The sequence below is a fragment of the Lissotriton helveticus genome, chromosome 5_1 (assembly GCF_964261635.1).
Source record: "Lissotriton helveticus chromosome 5_1, aLisHel1.1, whole genome shotgun sequence".
NCBI classification, from domain to species: Eukaryota; Metazoa; Chordata; class Amphibia; order Caudata; family Salamandridae; genus Lissotriton; species Lissotriton helveticus.
This window is the reverse complement of record NC_136065.1, coordinates 1,138,302,865-1,138,327,949: the sequence shown is the minus strand read 5'-3', so window position 1 is coordinate 1,138,327,949 and position 25,085 is coordinate 1,138,302,865. Positions and strand designations below refer to the sequence as shown.

The window sequence follows — 25,085 nt, the reverse complement described above, 5'->3', positions numbered from 1 at the left end:
GTTAACAATGCAAAATCAGTTGAAAGTGCAGGTACCTTATGGGAAGCTTTTAAAGCCACGCTGAGGGATGTCTGTATAAGTATGAATGCGGGTATCCTGAAGGATATCAGAACACAACTGAAGATGTGTAAGGATTGCATACGACGCCTAGAAGCAGAGTATGACAAGTCCCACAGTGCACTCATCCTTAGTGAACTACGGGAAGAACTGAATAGATATAATGCGCTAGCAGATGATGAAATAAAATACATCTCGCGACACCAGGTAGCGCGCAGACTTGGAGAGGGTGGACGGCCAGGCAGAGTACTGGCTCAAAAGGTACGTGCAGAACACAAACAGCATACGGTTACTCAGGTAAAGGATGACGGCGGACAACTACACTATGATACCCAGGGCATACTTCACACATTTGTAGAAACATACAGTGATTTTTATAAGTCGCAACACACAGCACATGAGGCCGAAATTTTAAAATACATTGAAGATATTGCCTTGGTATGGCTATCTGACACACACTGAATACCTCGCTCAACCTATTTCGGAGGAAGAGGTACTGACAACAATCAAATCGCTACCTAATGGTAAATCGCACGGCCCGACGGATATACTGCTGAATTCTATAAAGCATATCCAGATCTACTCATCCCACCTTTCTAGAGATGTATGATGAAGCTTATAATAACAACATTTCCCCCTCCCCACCCCCCAACGCTACTTGAAGCGCTTATAGTGGCTCTCTTAAAGCCAGACAAGGAGGAATCTTATAGACCCCTATTGTTGATAAGTACTGACGCTAAGATACTAGCTACAAGACTGCAGCCACTCATGCCCACAATAGTTTTACCTGACCAATCCGGCTTCATACCAGCTCGCTCAACAGCACATAACTTACGCACCATATTTGCTCTTCTACAGCAGCTGAATCCGGAATTGCAGGCTGTGGTGGTGCTTCTAGATGCAACTAAGGCCTTCGACTGTTGAACGGCCTTATCTGTTTACGCTACTACAAGAAATAGGCTTACCACCCATGCTCAACAACTGGATTGCCCTTTTATATAACAAACCCACTGCCCGCATCAAGGTAAATAGGCATATATCAGACACATTAGTAATACACCGCGCCACCAGACAGGGCTGCCCGCTGTCTCCAATACTTTTCTCCATTGCTTTGGAACCGTTGGCCTGTAAAATCCCTCAGAAATACGCACATGCAGCACTGCGGTTTAGCCTGAGACCTATTACCATATCATTATACACAGATGGTATGGTGCTATACCTACGTAACCCGGAAGAGACCCTCTCTTCTATACTACGTGAGTATATAAAGTATGGCCACATCTCGGGACTACACATCAACTGGAATAAATCGGCTGTTATACCACAAACAGCACACACTAAAGCTCCACAAATGGAATTTCCACTTGTTTGGCATGAAGATCCAGTCAAGTACCTAGGTATCTGGGTGCACCGAGATGCAGAATTAATACGAAGATATAATTATGGAACCACAGTAGACCGCATAGAAACGCAAATAACCAGATGGATCACACTGCCTTTATCATTAGCTGACAGAATATCACTAATAAAGATGGTGCTGTTACCCAAACTGCTATATCTTTTTATTAATATACCAATAAAACTACCAGCTCCAATTTTTAAACGGATATGCTCGAATTTCAGCAGGCTGATATGGTCCGGGAAGCAAGCCCGCAGAAGCCTCCAAACCATGACACTTCCGTAAGACTTGGGAGGTTTCACAGTCCCTGATATCCACTTATATTATTTATGCGCACAGGCACAATACGCATACTATTGGTACCACCCGGATAGATATCTGCCACATTTAGCAGTGGAGGATGGTGATGCAGATCCAAAACCACTATCAAGTATACTCACACATACTCGACATCACCTATCGCCGCGAGAAATAAACACGGTGCAGACGACATCGGAAGCTTGGCACAGCATTAGTTAAAAAGCAGGCAAAGCCCCGAAATATGTCCCAAATCTACCACTGGCTCATCACCCTGCGCGGTCAGTCACGCAAGATAAAAACAGCTTGAAGATCCTAGAACAAATAGGCATCACACAGATGAGTGATTTATACCCAGATGGTACCTTCATCACACTAGACTACCTGTCCTACATTAGCAACCAGACACTACTATTCAGATTTATTCATCACAGATTAAGGACAGCCATTAAGGAACTGTACCCCACATTCCCAGCGGAGCCTCCAACGCTACAGCCATTGCAAACGTTGATAGCCACACCTACTCACACTAACATACCCTCGAGACTATATAAGCTAGTTCAAGCGGAAATTGGGACACAAACACATAAGGCCCTGGACAACTGGAACAAACCTTTAGACACCCCCCCGACAGATGACTGGGCATCATGTTGTCCACTTATTACACTGCTCACACCTAATGGTAACCTCCGTATTATTCATTACAAGTATATTCATCAAGCCTACCACACTCCAGCCAAATTACATAAATATGGGCTACGGGACAATGCGCAATGTAAGAGATGCGGAGCTGATCAGGCAGACTTTGCACACCTAGCGTGGAATTGTGATCAGATAAAAAAATATTAGGAAATAGTGACTCATCATTTGGGTATATTGATCTTGTATACGTTTACAATTATATTTATTACGATTGCATATATCTGTGAAATCGATGAAAAATAAATTAACTGCCATACTTTTGCTTTTAGCAAAATGCAGGGTGGCGATGCATTGGGACCATAAGCAAACCCAAACCCTGATGAATTTGATACAAGACGCTGTATAATGCAGAGACAATTTTTTATTATATGCTGAGGAACTGCCAACTGCATCGAAACCATCAGATATTTGGAAGCCACTTAGCATACTTGCGTGACCACCTAACTTACTCCAAGCTAGCAGTTGATTTAACTCTTGTTTTGTAAATATGATGTTATATCGCTCAATCGTGTGTTATTGGGAAATGTGATTATTAGATCTTTGCATTGCATTGTCCCTGCAGGGACTGTCCTGGATGTGACGACTTATGTACGTTTATTTATTTTAAATGGCGATTAGGAAACGGTATTAGGTATTGTTACTGAACCTGAATAGTGTAACTCTCTACCACACGAACCTAAGCACTGATGTATTTTTATGGAAGGAGCCGCATGCCGTAATGGTGATAAGTGCCTCGTAATATAGATTGTATTTTTATTAAAAAGAATGTTTAAAGGTGTATATTTTTCTCCCTTTCTTCGTAATAAATTAAAGTGTATAAAATGCTTATTATGCTGTTTTGTATATAGATCACTGGAATAATAATGGGTTATGCTCATTTTATTAATTTTTATGGTCTTCTTTTGAAACCGAATAAAGTTATTTTGAATTTGGAAAATTTGGTTGTAACCAATTCATCAAAGCAGCATGGTCTACTGGACCTTGATCCAGTAGCCTGAATGCAGAGTCTTGGTAGTTTACTAGTCTGAAATGCTAGATGCAAAGAGATGAAAACAAGTTACTTACTGTAACTTCAGTTATCCAGTATTGGTATATTTCATAGATTCACATGCCTGAATCATTCCCCGTCGCCGAGGCGGGAGTCCCACGGTATATAAAAAAGCAGTGCCAAAAGTAAATTACAGTAGTAGGCCCTATGAGAAGGCCTGAGGCCTAGATTGTAGTAGCCTATCTACCTCAATATGCTAAAAAGACCAAAGTCTTTGCTCCAACCAATCAGCTCACAGCACCCTCTAGAACCCGCTCTGCAGAGCCAGTTCTCCTCCGATTTTCGTTAGCACAAGTGGGAATGAGTATCCCAAAATTACAGAATTGACTCTCCGGGGAGGAGGGTGGGTGCATGTGAATCTATGAAAGATACCAATACTGGATAACTGAAGTTAAAGGTAAGTAACTTGTTTTCTTATCCAGTATTGGGATATCTTTCATAGATTCGCATGCCTGAATCAGAATAGCAAGCAGTAGCCAGGCAAAAGTCGGTTGCGGATGGTGGGAGACTTATCGTGGTACACCCCCATAAACTTATGTTTAACAACCAACAATTGCAAAGTAAATGATCTACTAATAAAAACACATGACTAAATTCCAAAGAGTAGTCATATAGTATTCCACAGGAAAGGAATATTAGCATAACATAAACAAGTAAACTGTAATACATGTATTTCTGTTATCTTTACAAAAATATTGAATAGTAAACACTCATTATAAAATGATCCAAACATTGTTACCTGAATATGTTCTTATGGAAACAGGTGACGTAAAACCGCTTGACCAACTGCCGCATCCTCTTGATTTGCTGATTGCAGGCAGTAATGTCTTGTAAACGTGTGGACATTCTTCCATGTCGCAGCACGGCAAATGTTCTCTAGCGTCACTCCTGCAAACAATGCTGTAGACGCTGCCACAGCCCTTGTAGAGTGAGACCTTACAGGCCTTTGTAGTGGTCGGTTAGCCTTAACATGGCAGAAATGGATTGCAGAGGCTATCCATCTGGAAATTGTGGCTTTAGTAACCGCTTTTCCCAGTGTAGTTTGGCCATAAGCCACGAATACCTGATCTGACTTCCTGAAGTTCTTTGTTCTTTGAAGATAAAACTTTAAACATCATTTAATGTCCAAATAATGCAATGTTCTTTCTGCCGGGGTTGTAGGATTTGGGAAGAAAACCCGCAATTTCACTGGTTCATTCAGATGGAACTGAGAAAAATGTAAGAAAGGTTCTTTGACAGTGAAAGCCTGAATTTCTCCTATTCTCCTGGCAGAAGTTAGGTCTAAAAGTAGGGCGACCTTCCATGTCAAGAATTTGAGGTCGGCATTGTGGATCGGTTCAAACGGGTGCTTCATCAGCTGTGATAGAACCGTGTTGAGTTCCCATTCCGGTGGGGAAGGTTTAACTGGAGGATAAGTCCGGAAAAGACCCCTCATGAATTGTTTTATTAGCGATGAAGAGCATAGTGATGGACTATCAGCCACTTTCCTGAACCTGGATAAAGCCACTAAATGGACCTTTATGGACGAGAAAGAAAGACCAGAGCGAGCCAAATGTAAAAGATAAGGCAGAATTGTTTGCGTTTGAGCTTCGATAGGGTGTAAAGAGTTGCGTGACCGTAGTGTTGGAGCCGGTAGAAGTTTGACCGGAGGCTCCTGTGACAGCAACATGAGCTCCTGAAACCAATATTGACGAGGCCATCTGGGAGCAATTAGAAGGAGATAGCAGCTCTCCAATTTCATCTTGCGCAACACTCGCGGAATCAGTGGGATCACAGGAAAGGCGTAAGCATAGATCCCTGACCATCGCATGGACAGAATGATTCAGAAAAGGGGGTGGTGATGAACAGAGTGTCTGAATTAAGCAGACCACTCTTACCCAGTCCAAAGATCAGGGCTTGATCCATCACCGTTATTTAGCTCACTGCCCCATCCCAGCTCAGAACCTGGCTATATGCAAATTAGTCTGTCCCTGGCCCAGTGCATCATGGGAACAGGGCAGACCAAACTACCAAGCCAATTCTTCACCAGAAAGGAGACAAGCTTCCGGGGACCGGTTTCTGCCATTTCAGGCGTCGTCGGCGCGGCTTGCTTGAATCCTGATGGAGCAGTGAGCAAGGGACTCATGTCTGAGTATACCCTTCCACGCTTATGGTGGACAAAATGATTCAGAAAAGGGGGTGGTGATGAACAGAGTGTCTGAATTAAGCAGACCACTCTTACCCAGTCCAAAGATCAGGGCTTGATCCATCACCGTTATTTAGCTCACTGCCCCATCCCAGCTCAGAACCTGGCTATATGCAAATTAGTCTGTCCCTGGCCCAGTGCATCATGGGAACAGGGCAGACCAAACTACCAAGCCAATTCTTCACCAGAAAGGAGACAAGCTTCCGGGGACCGGTTTCTGCCATTTCAGGCGTCGTCGGCCCGGCTTGCTTGAATCCTGATGGAGCAGTGAGCAAGGGACTCATGTCTGAGTATACCCTTCCACGCTTATGGTGGACAAAATGATTCAGAAAAGGGGGTGGTGATGAACAGAGTGTCTGAATTAAGCAGACCACTCTTACCCAGTCCAAAGATCAGGGCTTGATCCATCACCGTTATTTAGCTCACTGCCCCATCCCAGCTCAGAACCTGGCTATATGCAAATTAGTCTGTCCCTGGCCCAGTGCATCATGGGAACAGGGCAGACCAAACTACCAAGCCAATTCTTCACCAGAAAGGAGACAAGCTTCCGGGGACCGGTTTCTGCCATTTCAGGCGTCGTCGGCCCGGCTTGCTTGAATCCTGATGGAGCAGTGAGCAAGGGACTCATGTCTGAGTATACCCTTCCACGCTTATGGTGGACAAAATGATTCAGAAAAGGGGGTGGTGATGAACAGAGTGTCTGAATTAAGCAGACCACTCTTACCCAGTCCAAAGATCAGGGCTTGATCCATCACCGTTATTTAGCTCACTGCCCCATCCCAGCTCAGAACCTGGCTATATGCAAATTAGTCTGTCCCTGGCCCAGTGCATCATGGGAACAGGGCAGACCAAACTACCAAGCCAATTCTTCACCAGAAAGGAGACAAGCTTCGGGGGACGGGTTTCTGCCATTTCAGGCGTCGTCGGCCCGGCTTGCTTGAATCCTGATGGAGCAGTGAGCAAGGGACTCATGTCTGAGTATACCCTTCCACGCTTATGGTGGACAAAATGATTCAGAAAAGGGGGTGGTGATGAACAGAGTGTCTGAATTAAGCAGACCACTCTTACCCAGTCCAAAGATCAGGGCTTGATCCATCACCGTTATTTAGCTCACTGCCCCATCCCAGCTCAGAACCTGGCTATATGCAAATTAGTCTGTCCCTGGCCCAGTGCATCATGGGAACAGGGCAGACCAAACTACCAAGCCAATTCTTCACCAGAAAGGAGACAAGCTTCCGGGGACCGGTTTCTGCCATTTCAGGTGTCGTCGGCCCGGCTTGCTTGAATCCTGATGGAGCAGTGAGCAAGGGACTCATGTCTGAGTATACCCTTCCACGCTTATGGTGGACAAAATGATTCAGAAAAGGGGGTGGTGATGAACAGAGTGTCTGAATTAAGCAGACCACTCTTACCAAGTCCAAAGATCAGGGCTTGATCCATCACCGTTATTTAGCTCACTGCCCCATCCCAGCTCAGAACCTGGCTATATGCAAATTAGTCTGTCCCTGGCCCAGTGCATCATGGGAACAGGGCAGACCAAACTACCAAGCCAATTCTTCACCAGAAAGGAGACAAGCTTCCGGGGACCGGTTTCTGCCATTTCAGGTGTCGTCGGCCCGGCTTGCTTGAATCCTGATGGAGCAGTGAGCAAGGGACTCATGTCTGAGTATACCCTTCCACGCTTATGGTGGACAAAATGATTCAGAAAAGGGGGTGGTGATGAACAGAGTGTCTGAATTAAGCAGACCACTCTTACCCAGTCCAAAGGCCGACGACGCCTGAAATGGCAGAAACCGGTCCCCGGAAGCTTGTTTCCTTCCCAGTGTAAGAATTGGCTTGGTAGTTTGGTTTGCCCTGTTCCCATCATGCACTGGGACAGGAACAGACTAATTTGCATATAGCCAGGTTCTGAACTGGGATGGTGCAGTGAGCTAAAAAACGGTGTTGGATCTAGCCCTGATCTCTTGACTGGGTGAGAGTATTCTGCTTAATTCAGAAATTCTGTCCATCACCACCCCTTGTTGTTAAATATTTTGTCCACCCCAAGCGTGGAAGGGTATACTCAGATGTGAGTCCCTTGCTCATTGCACCATCAGGATTCAAGCACGCCGGGCCGACGACGCCTGAAATGGCAGAAACCGGTCCTCGGAAGCTTGTTTCCTTCCCAGTGTAAGAATGGGCTTGGTAGTTTGGTTTGCCCTGTTCCCATCATGCACTGGGACAGGAACAGACTAATTTGCATATAGCCAGGTTCTGAACTGGGATGTGCAGTGAGCTAAAAAACGGTGTTGGATCTAGCCCTGATCTCTTGACTGGGTGAGAGTATTCTGCTTAATTCAGAAACTCTGTCCATCACCACCCCTTGTTGTTAAATATTTTGTCCACCCCAAGCGTGGAAGGGTATACTCAGATGTGAGTCCCTTGCTCATTGCACCATCAGGATTCAAGCAAGCCGGGCCGACGACGCCTGAAATGGCAGAAACCGGACCCCGGAAGCTTGTTTCCTTCCCAGTGTAAGAATTGGCTTGGTAGTTTGGTTTGCCCTGTTCCCATCATGCACTGGGACAGGAACAGACTAATTTGCATATAGCCAGGTTCTGAACTGGGATGGTGCAGTGAGCTAAAAAACGGTGTTGGATCTAGCCCTGATCTCTTGACTGGGTGAGAGTATTCTGCTTAATTCAGAAACTCTGTCCATCACCACCCCTTGTTGTTAAATATCGCATGGACAGGGCATTCCCTCTTGATCCCTGTTGAGGGTATCTGCTGGCATAATACCGGCATAACTTGTTCTACTGGGTCGCAAATAAGTCCAACGTTGGTTTGCCCCAAGTCTGAAACACCTTGATCAATTGCTTGTTGTCCAGCTCCCACTCGTGGCAATCCGACAAGGATCTGCTTAGTTTGTCTGCCAGGGTATTGTGCAGACCCCTGACATGATCCGCCTTGAGAGTTATGTTGTGAAGCGTCGGCCATTCCCAGAACTCTTGAGCCTCTTATGATAGTGTAGCTGACCTTGTCCCTCCCGGTTTGTTTACATAAAACATGCTGGTGGTATTGTCCGTTTGGACCAGGACTGAAGACCCCGCGATTCTGGGGAGGAATGCTTGTAGAGATCGTAAGATGGCCCTCAACTCTAGACTGTTGATGTGGCATTTCTTGTGTTTCTGAGACCATTTGCCTTGCACCTGCAAGTCTTAGAGATGGCCTACCCAGCCCTCCATGGACGCATCCGTCGTCAGGACGAAGTCTGGAGGAGTTTGCAAGAATGTGAGTCCTTGTCTTAGATTGGGTAGTTGTGTCCACCATTGAAGAGCATCCACCATGCGTGGGGTGACTTTGATAATGTCCTCGAACGAACCTGTCACTTGTTGCCATTGAAGATGTAGCTCCTCCTGTAGAGGCCGCATTTTGAGACGTGCCAGCGGAATGAGATTTATGGCTGAAGAACACATTCCCAGAAGTGAAGCGAAGAGGCGAAAAGAAAGTGACTTTCTTTTTGATAGCTTTATGGCCAATGCCTGCAGACGGAGCTGCCTTTCTTGAGACAAGAATGCCTTGCATTGTATCGTTTCCAAAGAAGCTCCTAGGAAAAGCAGGATTCTTCTCGGGACCAATAGAGACTTGTTTTCGTCGACAGTGAGACCTAGGGATGCAAAGAGATTGCGGCACACTGTTATGTCGTTCTGCACCCTGCATTTTGATGGACCTTTGACTAGCCAGTCGTCCAAGTACGGGAAAACCTTGATCCCTGATGAGCGTAGTGCTGCCGCTACCAGGGCCAGGCACTTTGTAAAAATCCTTGGAGCCGACTTGAGGCCAAATGGGAGTACTTTGAACCGATAATGGGCGCCAGCCACAGTGAAATGGAGATACTTTCGATTTTTTTGGGTGAATTGGGATGTGGAAGTATGCGTCTTCCATGTCCAAAGAAGCCATTAAATCTCCCTCATTGAGGCAATTTAAAATTTCCGAAAGAGTGACCATGCGGAAACCCTGCTTCTTGAGATATTTGTTGAGATTGCGCAGGTCTAGGATCGGTTGCCATTCCCCTGATTTATTTTTTATGAGGAAAAAACAGGAATAGAAACCTGTCAGCCTCTGGTGTACTGGAACTTTTTCTATAGCGTTCTTGAGGAGCATTGAATGAACTTCCTTGAACAATAAGTGAAGGGGAGGTGGAGGGGGACCCCTGGGCGGAGTTATTGGTGGTTTGGTGACAAACTCCAGGGTGTGACCATGTTCAACTAAGTCCAGTACCCACTGATCAGATGTAATCCGCTGCCACTGTTTGTGAAAGGCAGATATCTTCGCGCCCACAGGAAGGGAAGGAAATAAGGTTGGCGCCCGGCTGATCTCACTGTTTTCTGTGAGTGTCTCGCCCTTGATTGTTTGTGCGCTTTCGTCCGCCTTGGCGAGAGAAACTAGCTGTTCCGGACTGGCGATAAGAAGACTGATCATTTTGCCAGTACTGAGGCTGATATTGTCTGTCTTGTTGGTAGTAGCTTCCTCTAGAGGAGTATCCATGTCCTCTAGCAACTCTAAAAGATCCTCTCTTATACTGTAATGAACCTAGGGATCTTGTGGTGTTAGTATCCATCTTGATTGCCTGGAGAGCCGCGTCGATGTGTTTCCCAAATAGAGACTCTCCGTCATAAGCCATGTCCAGGATCTTTAGTTTGACTTCGGGCCTAAAGGTGGTAGCCTTTAGCCAGCCCTGTCGTCTGAGAACTGCAGCTCCTGCCAGCTGTCTAAAGTTTGTATTTGCAATATCCAAAGCGCAGTCGATGGTTTCTGCAGCTGCAAGTTCCCCCTCCATTACGATCTTGCGTGCCTCCTGCCTTTTGTCCTCTGGGATTAGATTAATCATACCAGCCATCTCGGACCACATTTGGCTATCATAGCGCCCTACAATCACCAAAGAATTTGCAGCTCTGATCAAGGCAGCAGCCATGGTGGAATTCTTTTTACCAATAAGGTCCAAACGACGCCCATCCTTATCCGGTGGTGTAGTGATGAGGGTGGCTGGGTTTTTCGATCTTTGTTGCGCGGCCTGCGAGATAACCGAATCTGGCCGCGGGTGTCCAATGAGGCATGCAGGACTATTGAGAGGAGCTTGATTTTTTTTTTTATCCATCATTGGTAACACGGCCGGCACAGAAGCAGAGTTTTTCATCACTTTGACACCTTCTTTCCAGATATATTCTATAATAGGAATGGCTCAACACCTTCCTAGTTTCTTCTTTAAAATCATGAAGAAAACATTCTGTCTGCTCCATTGTTACCGGCAACTGAAATCTAGTTGCAGCTCGCTGCATGAGATTATGGAATCCACCTATGTCTTCAGGAGGTGAGTCTGAAGGTTGTGGGGCTGGTGGAGACAGCATGGGAATAACAGTCATCCCACGGATCTAACGGAGGATTATTAGGTAACTCTCCTTCCTCTACTTCTTCATCCGAAGAAGTGTCCGGGGTCTGTGTAGGCGAAGCAGGTTGTGGAGTTTCCGTGACCGGAGACCTGGGCGGTGGAACCTCAGGTTGAGGAACGGGGACAGCAGGTTGGCCTGGAGGCACGACCTGTTGAGGTGGAAAATGTTGTTTATAGTCTGCCAGCATAGCCTGTAAATCTTGGATGAGGCTTGGTGGTAAATGACTGGCCTCTGAAACCTGAGACCGCCTCTGGTATTCTGTATGATGAGGTACTATAATGTCCTTCTGATAATAATGCCCGGAATCAGTATCCTCTTCTTCATCATCCTCCTGGCATTTAATATTCAATTCTGAGGGATGGTGAGCTATTCCGAAAGCTCCCTCATGGTCATCATCCTCAAAATCCTCCTCTTCGTCATCAGCATAAGTCTCTAGGAAATGAGAGGGCATAAGTGGCGAGATGTAAGATCCTTGCTGTCTCTGGTATGATATTAATTGAAAGGTCTTTGAAGAAAGTGGTGTAGAGAAAGCCTGTTTCGCAGTTAAAGGCTTAACTGAAGCAGTATCTATTGGTCTTGATGACACCAGTGATAATGGGGACTTTGATAGCTGTACTGTCACAGTCGTCGACGACAGGTTCATCGTCGACGGGGGGTCGATGGAATCGACGTCGATGGGACCGCCGTCGATGGACTCGACGTCGACGGGACAATCGTCGACGGGCTCGACGTACTTGTCGTCGATGGGCTCATCGTCGATGGACCTTGCTTCTTCGTTGACGAGAGTTCTTTTAGCCACAATGCAGATTCTAGTAGACAGGATAGGAGAGGTGATGGCTGTAGTAGAGATCATAGCCGTCGAAGAAGAAGTAGAAGTTGTGATGGTAGTCACAGGTGAGGAGACAGAAGAGCTCTTACTCACGGTTTTTCTTGAAGATTCCTTGAGAGCTGAGGCTCCAGAGATAGAAGTTGGAGATTTCTGTGAAGAGCCTGAAGTGGAGTGGGAGGTTTTAACATGTTTTCTCCCCTCACTTGGATAATCCTCTTGAGATTTCGCTCTCTTACTGGAGGTTGAGGTTCTGTCTTCATCATCAGTAGAAGAGGATTTTAGCCATAAAAGGACTCTGGCCTCCCTATCCCTTAGAGTCTTAGAAGGGAAGGTGCGGCAGATCTTACAATTTTTTGCCTCATTTTTAGGATAAAGGCAATAAATGCAGTCCCTATCTTGGTCAAGTTCAAGTTCAAGTTCAGGAATTTGTATAGCGCACTACTCACCCAGAGGGTCTCAAGGCGCTTGGGGGAGGGTGTGCATTATTTATCGAATAGCCAGGTTTTAAGTTCTTTTCTGAAGGAAATGTGGTTCTGTGCAAGGCGGAGGTGAGTAGGTAGAGAATTCCAGGTCTTGGCCGCCAAGTAGGAGAAGGATCTTCCTCCCATGGTGGATCTGTGGATGCGCGGAACTGCGGCGAGGGCTTGATTGGAGGATCTTAGTTGGCGGGTGGGTGTGTAAAAGGACAGTCGTGTGTTGAGGCATTCGGGTCCTAGTTTGTAGAGGGCCTTGTGTGCGTGGGTGAGGAGACGGAACGTTATTCTCTTGTTGACGGGAAGCCAGTGGAGGTCTTTCAGGTGACCGGTAATGTGAGCTTGGCGAGGGATGTCCAATATGAGTCTGGCTGAAGCGTTTTGGATGCGTTGGAGTTTTTTCTGTAATTTGGCTGTGATTCCGGCGTAGAGGGTGTTTCCATAGTCCAACCGGCTAGTGACCAGTGCGTGGGTGACAGTCTTTCTTGTTTCGGTGGTCATCCAATGGAAGATTTTTTTGAGCATACGAAGTACGTTGAGGCAAGAAGATGAGACGGTGTTGACTTGTCTGGTCATCGAGAGGGAGGAGTCTAGGATGAAGCCTAGGTTGCGTGCGTGGTCTGTGGGTATGGGCGCTGAGCCCAGGGCCGGTGGCCACCATGAGTCGTCCCAGGCAGAGGGGGATGATCCTAGGATGAGGACTTCCGTTTTGTCTGAGTTAAGTTTTAGGCGGCTGTTTTTCATCCATTCGGCTACTTCTTTCATGCCTTCGTGAAGATTGGTTTTGGCGGTGTAAGGGTCTTTGGTGAGGGAGAGGATCAGCTGGGTGTCGTCAGCGTAAGAGATGATGTTAAGGTTGTGTTGTCGCGCGATGGCTGCGAGGGGACTCATGTAAACGTTGAAGAGGGTGGGGCTGAGTGATGATCCTTGTGGTACTCCGCAGATGACTTCGGAGGCCTCTGATTTGAATGGGGGGAAGATGGACTCTTTGGGTTCTTCCGGCGAGGAACGAGATGATCCAGTCTAAGGCTTTTCCTTGTATGCCGATGTTGTTGAGGCGTTGTATGAGGGTGCTATGACAGACTGTGTCGAAGGCGGCGGAAAGGTCGAGTAGGATGAGGGCAACAGTTTCTCCGTTGTCCAGTAGTGTTCGGATGTCGTCTGTCGCTGCAATGAGGGCAGTTTCGGTGTTTGGCTCGAAAGCTGGACTGTGAGGTGTCGAGGGAGTTGTTGGATTCAAGGAAGACGGCGAGCTGGCTATTGACGGCTTTCTCGATGACTTTGGCAGGGAATGGGAGGAGGGAGATGGGGCGGTCGTTTTTAAGTTCTGAGGGGTCTGCTGTGGGTTTCTTCAGGAGGGCGCTGAGTTTGGCGTGTTTCCAGCTATCTGGGAAGGTAGCGGAGTTGAAGGAGCAGTTGATGACATCACGGAGATGGGGTGCGATGATGGAGTCTGCTTTGTTGAAGATGTGGTGGGGACAGGGGTCGGTTGGCGTACCTCAATGGATGGAGTTCATTAGGCGGATGGTGTCTTCAGTGGTGATTGGGTTCCAGGCGCTAAGGTAGTTAGAGGGCGGTTTAGGTTCGGAGGTGGGTGGAGTGGACTGTTCTTTGGAAATGTTCTCAAAGCTGTTATGTATGTCGGCAATTTTGTTGTAGAAGAAAGAAGATAACGAATCGCAGAGGTCTTGGGAGGGAGTAATGTCGTTTGAGGCTGCGGTGGAGTTGGTGAATTCTTTGACGATGTTGAATAGTTCCTTGCTGTTATGGGCGTTGTTGTCGAGTCGGTCCTTGAATGCTGATTTCTTGGTGGCTCGGATCAATTGGTGGTGTTTGCGGGTGGCTGTCTTGAAGGTGGTCAGGTTGTCCGAGGTTGGGTTTTTTCTCCATGTTTTTTCTAGGGTACGGCATAGTTTCTTGGATTTCTTAAGGTCATCGTTGAACCAGGGGGCCTTTTTGCTGCCCTGTTTGGTTTGGTGGTTTTTCAAGGGTGCTAATTCGTTAACGCTGTGAGTGATCCATTGTTTGAGTTTGGTGGCGGCTTGGTTTGGGTCTGATGAGAGGGTAGGAGGGTTTTGGTTGAGCGATGTGAGGAGTTGGTCGGTGGTGATTTTGTTCCAGTTTCTTTGCGGAATAGGTTGTGGGGGTTGTGGGTCGAAGTAGTTCTGTAGCTGAAGTGAACACAGCTGTGGTCCGTCCAATGGAGAGCTGTGGTGTGATCGAAGGAGATGTGCTTGCTGGAGGTGAAGATTGGATCTAGCGTATGTCCGGCTACATGGGTGGGGGTGTCAACAATTTGTTTGAGTCCGAGATGGTCTAGGTTGTCCAGAAGGGTGGTGGTGTTGCTGTCGTTTTTCTTTTCCAGGTGGAAGTTGAGGTCTCCCAGTAGAATGTAGTTCTCGGAGGTGAGGGCATGTGGGCTGATGAAGTCAGTGATGTTAGCGCGGGGACATGCCAGTGGCGTAACCAGGCGCTCTACAAATGCCCCAAAAAAAAAAAAAAAATGTCTTCGCTGAATTGTTTACGGGTTCCTGGTGGCCTGTAGATGAGGGTTCCTCTGAGTGTAGTCCTGGGGTCGGTGTGGATCTGGAAGTGGAGGTGTTCGGCGGTTGCAAGGTTATCGTCGAAGCTGGTAGTGATTCTGATGGTGTTCTTATGGACGATAGCGATGCCTCCTCCTGTTTGGTTGGTGCGATCTTTTCGGATGATCTTGTAGGTGTCTGGGATGGCTATAGCGATGTCTGGTGTTGATGACGCGTTCATCCAGGTTTCTGTAAGAAAGGCGATGTCCGGTGAAGCAGTGTCGAGTAGTTCCCAGAGTTCAGTGGTATGTTTGTGGACCGAGCGGGTGTTCAGCAGAATGCATTTCAGGTGGTTGGAGTCGGAGCTGTGTTTGGAGTTGCAGGATTTAGTGTGGGTCTTGATGCAGGCGAACTTGCAGGAGTGGCAGGCGAAGGGGCCGTGGGTGTGTCCTGGGGCAGCCTCGTAGCATTGAGGTGTTCTTCCGGGGTTAAGGGCTAGGAGGGTGGCGGCGTCATACGTTATGCGGGAGGAGTGCGGTTTGTGGGGGCCAGCGGGTCTGGCGCTGGGCGCGGTCCAGGCGTAGACGGGCTTACCTTTGGCGCGCATGGGGCGCGACCGCTGCGCGTAAACGCTGCACGAAAAGGCATCAGTCATATGTGGATAGTGGGAGGGGGAGGGGCGAGGGAGTATCAGCTGGGAGGCGGGACGGGCTGTAGAGGACGGGCTCCCAGGCACAACAACAACAAAATGGCAGAGAAAACGAAACTGCAGACAGGCACAAAGACAAATGAAATATTGAGACAATGTGAGCAAAAGCGCAACAATGAACGGTTTCCTAATCAATTAATACAAATATCACACAAATAGTGTTACAACAGCGTGAATTAAGCACAGTGCTAAAGTCGGCAAAAAGCGCTGAAATTAAATTCTAATTTATGCCAATGCTAATCGCGCTACAGCGTTATGGAGACAGGGGCCAGCAGACTTGAAAAGCAGCAGGACTAGGTAAGGAGCGCAACACAACGATACCAAAGAGAGCAGGGAGCTTGGGGAGCGACCGCTACCAACAGCGTTGGGACGGTCATCAACATGGACCCTTTTCATCTCGCATGTTCTGCAAGGTCCAAACAAGGCCTTCTTGTCAGACATCCTGAAGCTTAGAGAAAACTGAGTCAAGACTATGGGGCACTCCCTTCCACACGACGTGCGGTGAAAATCTGAGGAGAACTGGCTCTGCAGAGAGGGTTCTAGAGGGTGCTGTGAGCTGATTGGTTGGAGAAAAGACATTGGTCTTTTTAGCATAATGAGGTAGATAGGCTACTACAATCTAGGCCTCAGGCCTTCTCTGAGGGCCTACTACTGTAATTTACTTCTGGCGCTGCTTTTTGGGTTTCGCCTGCCGAAGGCTGCGCTCTGCGCAGCTCTTCAGCGCAGGTGAAATCCTATGTCGTCAATAAGGACTCCTGGAACGTCCCCCGGCTCTCATTGGTTAGCTCCATAAATGGAGGCTAGCCATTGAGTGCCGGATCTGTCCATCAAGGCTGGACCAGATTCGGGGGCGTTCCGGAGATTTTTTCCCAGGGCGGAGTTACGTTTTTTCCCGTTCCCTCCCCTTTCACTGAAAGTGAATTGAGATGCGCTGTCCATTCCCGCCCCCTCCGTGTGCCTTTCCGCCGCCCTTGCTGTCCTGTGCACGTTTCCCGCCGTCCGTGTCCTCTCCCGCCCCCTCCCGCCGTCCGTGTCCTCTCCCGCCCCCCTCCCGCCGTTCGTGTCCTCTCCCGCCCCCCTCCCGCCGTTCGTGTCCTCTCCCGCCCCCTCCCGCCGTCCGTGTCCTCTCACGCCACCAGCGAGTGCCCACCTCGCGATTTCTGCCCGCCTGCCTGCCTAGCGAGGGCCGCCGCGCTGCCCGCGGCGACCCGGAAGTACCTGGCCGGCCGGCCAATCCCTTCGCGGCCGGCCGGAAGTCCCGCACCCGCAGCCCGGGGGAGGGAAAGGGAAGCCTTGCTGTTTGCCGCTTCCCCCTGCCTGGGGGAAGCCTTTGTCGGTGTTGCCGGTCTCCCATGCCTGGAGGGAGACCGGAGAGGAGCCTGACTAGGGTGGAGCGGAGGGGGCGCGGGGCACATTGTGGTGCCCGCCCCCACCGCAAATCCGTACCGGCAGCAAGGAGGAGGGCAGCAGCGATCAGGTAAGGATCAGCCTGGGCCTGCCTTTAGTCACGGCGCTTCCTCGAGCACTCCGCTGCCCCTGGCCACGAGCACAGCGTGGAGTTGCTGTGGCGTGGCGCGCCGCTGACTGACTGCCTGCCAGAGCGGGGCGTGTGAGTCCGGGAGGGATTTGAACCCTGCGGTGCAGAGCGGAGACAGCATGGTTGGAGTCTGAGGTGCCTTGTGTGGAAGAGGGTCCCCTACCCCAGCATCAGATAACGTCAGGAGGGCTTCTCGCCGCTGCAGGGCTGTCGTAGGGAGCATAACCTGGTTGGGGAATCCGGAGAGCAAGGGATAGTTCCGGCCGACAGGCGGCGTCCTGTCCAGCGCGGGAGGGTGCGCCACCATGGCACCCTGGCGCCCACCGCCGCAGCGTGCCCTGCTCTGGCTCACCTTTGGGATCCTGTGCTGCGCGCCCAGACCGGTAAGGGGGCAGCTGATGGCGGGTGGCGGCCCGGGGCACTACTGTCAGGAGGTGCTTGTTTGGCGACTCTGAACTGCCTCTCCAGTGGCATCCGGGATGTACAATGTGTTGTGGGTGACTTTGAGCAAGATGTAAGGGGGGCAGAGTGGCATGTCGTGATCGTGCCCTCAGAGGTTGTCATTAAGACAGGCTCGCATCATGTGCAGAATGTAACCCTGAGTTTGGCATCATGGCCACCTGGCAGAGTTCAGAGGTGTTTAAAGGAGAGGATGGAATGTACCAAGTGCTTTCATGAGTTGTCATTAAGTTAAGATGGCATGCCCAAAGTAGGCATGGGTGTGAATGAGGGCACCATGGCATGTCCTGGGTATTCCTCTGAGGTAGGCATTACGTGCTGAATGTGTCTTTCCAGTTGCCATAAGGTAGGAAGCCACATGCTGAGTGTTACTCTGAGGTTGGCATTAACGAGGAATGGCATACGAAGAGTGTTTTCTGGGTTTGACATGAGAGTAGGCTGGCATGGGCTGAATGTCTGCGTGGCTGGCATAAGGGGCATGTGCTGATGGTGTCTTTGCGGTTGGTGTTAAGATTGTGTCACTTGGAATAGCCACAGGACCGGCTGGTATGTGATGAAGGTGACTCTGGGGCTGGCATCATGACACCGTGGCATTTGTTTAGCGTGACTTGGCATCAAAACAGGATGAAGTGAACTTTTGGAGTTGGCATAAGGGAAACCAGGCCTCTGCTGAGGATCCTTAAGGAGTTGGAATGGGCTGAGCATGTCATTGTGGTTGGCAGCTCCATGGAACAGTGTGCATTAAAATGCGTACATGGTACCTAGCATGGCATTAGAACAAAATGTCACCAAATGTTATGGTTCTGATGCTCATATCGCTGTGTTTGGCATGGAACAGACTTGGGTGTGCAACATGTTGCCCTGAGTTTCACGTCATGACATCATGTGGCGCATTATGGACTTTTAGGGAGCATTTTAACTAGGCAAGGAGGAAATGTGCCAGGTGTGTCACAGGTGTGAGCTACGTATTAAAGGTAATGTCGAGTCCTTCTCTGACGCTGGTACAAAGGTGGGATGACGAACTGAGTCAATCAGTCAAATAACTTTATTCGCATTTAGTAAATGCATAAAAGTACAAGTAGTTATCACAGTACGAATTGATCAAGGAATAATTCAAAACAGTTAAAAATTAATTGTATACATTTTTCCTTTTAAAAGATATCAACATTTATATGCATCCACATTACTGGAGCTAGCAGCTATACATTTATGAGAGGAATATTTGCAGTAATCAATTTATGATGGTAACACCCTCACGTGTGGTTTGTTCAGAATAGCCATGCACTGGAAACAAGGCTGTGCTTGCTTCCCTGCCCCCTGGCTGTGCTTTCTTCCCTGCCCCCTGGCTGTGCTTTCTTCCCTGCCCCCTGGCTGTGCTTTCTTCCCTGCCCCCTGGCTGTGCTTTCTTCCCTGCCCCCTGGCTGTGCTTTCTTCCCTGCCCCCTGGCTGTGCTTTCTTCCCTGCCCCCTGGCTGTGCTTTCTCCCCTGCCCCCTGGCTGTGCTTGCTGCCCCGCCCCCTGGTTGTGCTTGCTGCCCCGCCCCCTGGCTGTGCTTGCTTCCCCGCCCCCTGGCTCTGCTTGCTCTCCTGAGTGTGTGTGTGTGACTCTGGGTGGGTGTGTGTGGCTCTGGGTGGGTGTGTGTGGCTCTGGGTGGGTGTGTGTGGCTCTCGGTGGGTTGCTCCCCCGCCCCCTGGTTCCCCTTACCCTGGTTCCCATTCCCCTGGTTCCCCTTCCCCTGGTTGTGCTTGCTTCCCTGCCACCTGGTTGTGCTTGCTTCCCTGCCACCTGGCTGTGCTTGCTTCCCTGCCACCTGGCTGTGCTTGCTTCCCTGCCCCCTCGCTGTGCTTGCTTCCCTGCCCCCTCGCTGTGCTTGCTTCCCTGCCCCCTCGCTGTGCTTGCTCTCCTGAGTGTGGGTGAGTGTGGCTCTGGGTGGGTGTGTGTGTGTGTGGCTCTGGGTGGGTGTGTGTGTGTGTGTGTGGCTCTGGGTGTGTGTGTGTGTGTGTGGCTGGCTCTGGGTGTGTGTGTGTGTGGCTGGCTCTGGGTGTGTGTGTGTGGCTCTGGGTGTGTGTGTCTGGCTGTCTCTGGGTGTGTGTGGCTCTGGGTGTGTGTGTGTGGTAGTAATTGCTGTCTGCTGAGCTCGTCCGTAGGGTACAATAGGTCTCACATTTGCGAGAGATTAAGCTAATGGCAATGTAAATGACAATGCCATTTATTTATTTGTTTTCAAAACCAACACATAAATACAAATTTTGTCATTTACAATGCCAAAAGCTCTAACTTTTCCAAAGGCGAAACCATTGCATTGTAAATGCTTGTTTTATATACCGTGGGACTACCGCCACGGGGAATGATTCAGGCATGTGAATCTATGAAAGATATCCCAATACTGGATAACTATTGTTGCATAGCCCCATTTTGGCAAGATTTGTTGAAGAATTCCATCATCCAGAACCCATTTGTGGGTTTAGTTGCAAAATCTGCATAGGGAACATGCCAGGGATAACAGTCTTGATCTTCTGCACCCTTGAGCAAGTAGCCCACAGCTGTTGTGTTGTCTGTCTTAAGTATTTTGCTCATCAGAAATAGTAGGAAGGGCTTGAGAACCAAGTGGACTGAGCTCCAAGTAATCGATGTGATGAACTGATGTGATGACTATTCACTTTCCTTGACCAATCAACTATCACAGAAATGGCCTTCAGATGACATCGAGAACTTGAGTGGCACATCTGTCACAGTCGCTTAGTTTGGATATTTGAGCAGAAAAGCAACAACGTGTAGCAGATTATCTCTTGCACCGCCAGGTAAGAGCCTGCTACACGATTATCAAGATGTATAGTTTTCCGTCCCAGTTCTACTTTTCAGACCACGGATATTCCAGACCTTGCTGACAGGCCTACTGTAGCCATGCAAACTGGACTGCAGGAAGGTATGGAACCCAGTATGGAATAGGTGATTTGGTAGCCTGTAGGAGTGGGAGTTTTTAATGAAACTGAAATTTCTCCCGGTTTGATGACACACTCTCCTCTAGAGGAAACACTATTCTTTGTACTGTGTAAGGTTGCCCCTAGATAAAATAGAAACTGGACAGGGGATCAGATTTTTAACAGTTCTATCTGGAGCCCTAGTCTGAGTTTTAGGTTGTTTTAAAGTCCTGCCGCACTTTTCAGTTCTACACATTAGGGTTGATGAATATTCCTCAATGTCGAAGGTGGGCTGCTAATAATATTGCCGTGCATTTGAAAAAAGGCCAGATTTCAGACCAAACTAAAGCAGTGTATATTGGTAGGTTTCTCTTCCTGGTACTTTCAGTGTCATTTGCTATCAGAATGTGAAAGTCTTGTAGCTATACAGTGCACATCCGTTCCCCTTGCATGATACAGAAAAACATTTGATTGAGAGCGAGTGTATGTAATTTTTCTATTTTGATCCACTTGTTGGTCATTGTAGATTAATGCCTGGTAAAAATTCCTTCTTTGGAAATATTGAATAAGGCAGCATTACACCAAATGTTGTGTTATTTTAAAGACCAATCAAGCCATAACAATAGTTACTAATTTGAGGATTCTAAATATACATTTCGAACATAAACCATACTAAAAACTATGTCTAATGTCTGCCTACTGTAGAAATTGTGATATTTAGGACACAGAGTAAAAAAGAAATGTTCTCCAAGTTAGGATCAATGTGACCAGACCGAATTGGTGTTGCTGTAAAGTAAATCAAATGTCCATGATCCAGAATTGTTATTCCACATTATACATCATTGATTTGGGCAATATAAACAGCCCTATGATGGTCGTAGCACCTTTGGTAAATGCTGCTAAGCCATCAAGTGATATGAATGGATCAATAGCAAAGGGGGAGTTGTGGTGTATCTGGAGTGCTTTGGTGTGGATTAGTGGCAATTGTGGTGTTTTCATGTTAAACCTGTTCTCTAAGGGGAATTGGTCACAGACGAGGCGTTAGGTGACGTCAAAGTCTTTGAGCGAATGATTCAGATGGGAATTACAAGTCTTCATTTTTCACCTGTTTCCGATCTTCTTTTCCTAGGCCTCTCCCTGTGAAAGTAGTCTGGGGTTCCATCATAGTGGAAACCAAGGGTTACCTAGAGTGCTACTCTGCCTTTTTTCAACTCCTTTGCCCTCAAATATTCTAGTTTACCAAAAAGCGTTATTCCCTCCCTATCCTTAAGGGTCTTTTTAGACCTTTTGGAAAGATGGTAAGCACTTCATACATATTTTGAGTGGGTATATGGCAGCCTTCTTCCTGCCACAACACTTCACAAACAGGGAAGGCATTTGGACAGGAAAAAAACCTTGAGAATAAGAAAACCACTACTACGTTGCTGGATATCAAAGATGTCAAGTTAAAGTGAAGAGAAATTCATGAGAAAAATACAGGTGTGAAAAGAGAGCGTTCCAGATTCCCACATAATTTAATAAAAAAAAATAAAAAAAGACTAAGGCAACTGCGAATGGCAGGCATCAAAGATAGTGGAAGCCTGTGGAAAGCTTAAACAGAACCCTAAGTTTTAGAATGTAAGTCTATCATGCTACACCTTTCCGCACTACTTAAACATAAGACATGTTACAGAGTAATTTTGAGATGTAGGTACAACAACGTAGTTCTCAGATATATTTTTCTTTTGGCATTACTAAAACTCAAAAATCTTACCTTTGTAGAAGCATCTCTGCAACATTTGATCGTTCGCCTCTTCATCCTCTTATATATTCATCCTCTTATATTTCATCAAATATATATTTGATGAAAAAAGTTTCGGAGTCCCTACATGCAGTGAGGACGTACTCTAATGTTTAAGACTAGCAATCAAGATGCTATGATGCAGAACATTATCATTTAACATGCCGATTCAGGGTAGACTGCTATCCAATCCAATATAGATAAATCACAAGTTCATAACCCCTCTGGTGTAAATTCAATGTAGCATGGCATAATATTAATATAAAATAAAACATCAGCTGATATTTATGCAGTATTCAACTATTAACACTAAAGGAAAGTATGGTTCTGTTAAATTTTATTGACTTCAAACCGATCGGTGGCTGACCCAACTAATCAACTAGCTGATATCCTCAAATCCCACACCAACTCTGCGGCAGGCACATTTAAAAAGGAACTATGTGGTAGTAATGCAGAGGTAGTGGAAGCAGAAGACAAACTATGTTTAATGTGTGAAAGAGTAGTAAAGATCCTAGATGGAAAGAAAGACCAACGCAGATTAGTAATGTATTTGTTTTCTGCTGTGACAAAATACATAAACAGTTGTGTTTAAGATGTGGTTGAAAGAAAGAAATCGTAATTCTAATTTACAAATACTATGATTTACAGGTAAATACGCAACAAGAGTAAGGAATGCGCACCTGCATGCTTCACGAAGTAATGTAATTTGCCTACCAAATGATGCCATTACAGAAACGTATTCATAGCAACATTTGCTTGTAAATAATCTTCAAGAGTCTGTGATAAAACACAAACTTAAAAAACTAAATTTCATAGAAAAAAGTCTAATTTTGAAATGTACTGTCAATACATGGATGAAGCTGAAAGAGGACTCCTAAGGGAATCAGATTTAAAGTAGTTCAGGTTTATGGGCTTAGTCCAACCGGGCACTGACATTAGGAAAACGGCATGTCATTACAACTCTAAGAATCAACTGCATCTTAGAAGAGTAAATATATTAGGTGCACACTACAAAACCAGGTAAACTCTTCCAGTGCTAATAAATATCATGGTACTATTAATTCAAGCATACATTTGAGCATACTTGTTCTAAATAATTTACCTCTTTTACAAGATTTTTGACTGGTTGTTGGCCGCCTCCTGATCCCCATACATGGTCTATGCGTTTCTTTCCACCAATGGTCAAACTCAGCAACACAGTTGCCCGGTCTAAAGCAGCTCTAGTGAGAAAGGGATTTTAAAAAGGAGTTTCAGAAATGTCCACACAACATGTAAACACATTCTCCTTTGGAATAGACTGATAAAGGGGGAATTACTAAAGGAAACATTTTGTGGCACAAGTTCTGGTGTTCTCTGTACAGCAACATAAAACTAAAGCTCAGCAACTTAAAACAAAAGCACATTTATATCAACAGAACAAAATTCTCACTTTTGAAACTATTGGCTTTGTGAATTGGTCAAGCAATACAGCATTCCCAATGCTATGCAGCATGGCTTTTAAAAAAAGCATTGGCACAGCCAATAGGTCTCGCCATTGGGACCGTATAAGTGTTTGCATGCAACACTTGATGTTGTTGCACCAAGGATATTGTGCTGGATAACTAAACACTTATAAAGTCCCAAAGGTGAGATCTATTGGCTATGCCAATGCTTGTTTTGCATTTGTTACCCCAATTGGGACGGGTATGCCCAGACGTGGGTCCCGTGCTCTCCATGCCACTGGAATCAAGCTATCCTGGCTAAAGAGGGGTGAAACCCCGAAGCCGGTCCTAAGATGCTTGTTTTCGGTCCCGGGAGGACCTGGCTTGGCAGTTCGGTGTGGACTGTTGCCATGAGGCACAGGGTCAAGACTGATTTGCATATGGCTGGGTTCAAACTGGAATGGCATGGTTGGCAAAAAAAACGATGGGTTTAGGCCCAGATCTCTGTACTGGGGTGAATGTTTGACATTGTTCTGCATTCTGCCCATCAACTGTTGTTTTTGCAAGTATATATGCTCTGTTACTCTTCCTTTGGATTTTTCTTTGCAGTTTTATATAGAGCGCACTCAACCGGGAGGCAGTTGCGCGCATCACACGAGCACCTGATGATCCTTCAGTGGCAAGATGAAATGCAAAGAAGCTCTAAGGTGCCTTACCGATGGTATAGTGCCTATAACCACGACGAATAACCCAAGAAAAATACTTTGGAATGGCGAGACTTCTTGCTAAGTCATGCTAAAACATCCATCGTATATTTAGAGGATATGGCTTAGTGCAACACTGGAGTGTTTACCTAGTGTGTGAGGTGAGGAAATGCTGATTTTTGTAATATACCTTGTGTTTAAGTGCAGTAATACTGTTGTGAAAGAATCCACATTACTTTTTGGTCTTCATGTGTGGTGTCATGTCTCCTCGTGCGTCCGCGCGAGGGTTGGCGTGCGAAATGCAAGTGGAATGTGGTGATGCATGACGTGGGATGTTAGGCAGTGACTAGGAGGCTTGTCGGAGGCTCAGCACCTGTTTCGTTGTACCATGTCGTTAAATGGAATAAAGTACTTTCAATACTTTCCTGGTGAGCCCCATCTTTACAGAAATGGCGACAAGCGAGAGACACACTGGTACGGTGTACCCACGTGTATGAATCGGCTATAAACAGAAGATGAGCCGACTAACTGCGGCACCGTGGAGGACGAAAACCGCAGAGTAAGCGGAAATCTCACGAATTTAGGAGCAAAGAGGGCTACATACTGCCAAGTAC

At 47.2% G+C, this 25,085-nt stretch overlaps 1 protein-coding gene across 3 annotated transcripts in view; it reads right to left on the bottom strand.

Annotated features, from left to right (window-relative positions):
- PDCD4 (programmed cell death 4) overlaps positions 1 to 25,085 on the bottom strand; it is a 575,316-nt gene that overhangs the window by 160,495 nt on the left and 389,736 nt on the right. For all 3 annotated transcript variants that reach the window (XM_078643769.1, XM_078643768.1, XM_078643767.1), the window contains exon 8: positions 23,449 to 23,566. In XM_078643769.1, the coding sequence (XP_078499895.1) occupies positions 23,449 to 23,566 (118 nt within the window). The remainder of the gene's footprint in view (positions 1 to 23,448; positions 23,567 to 25,085) is intronic.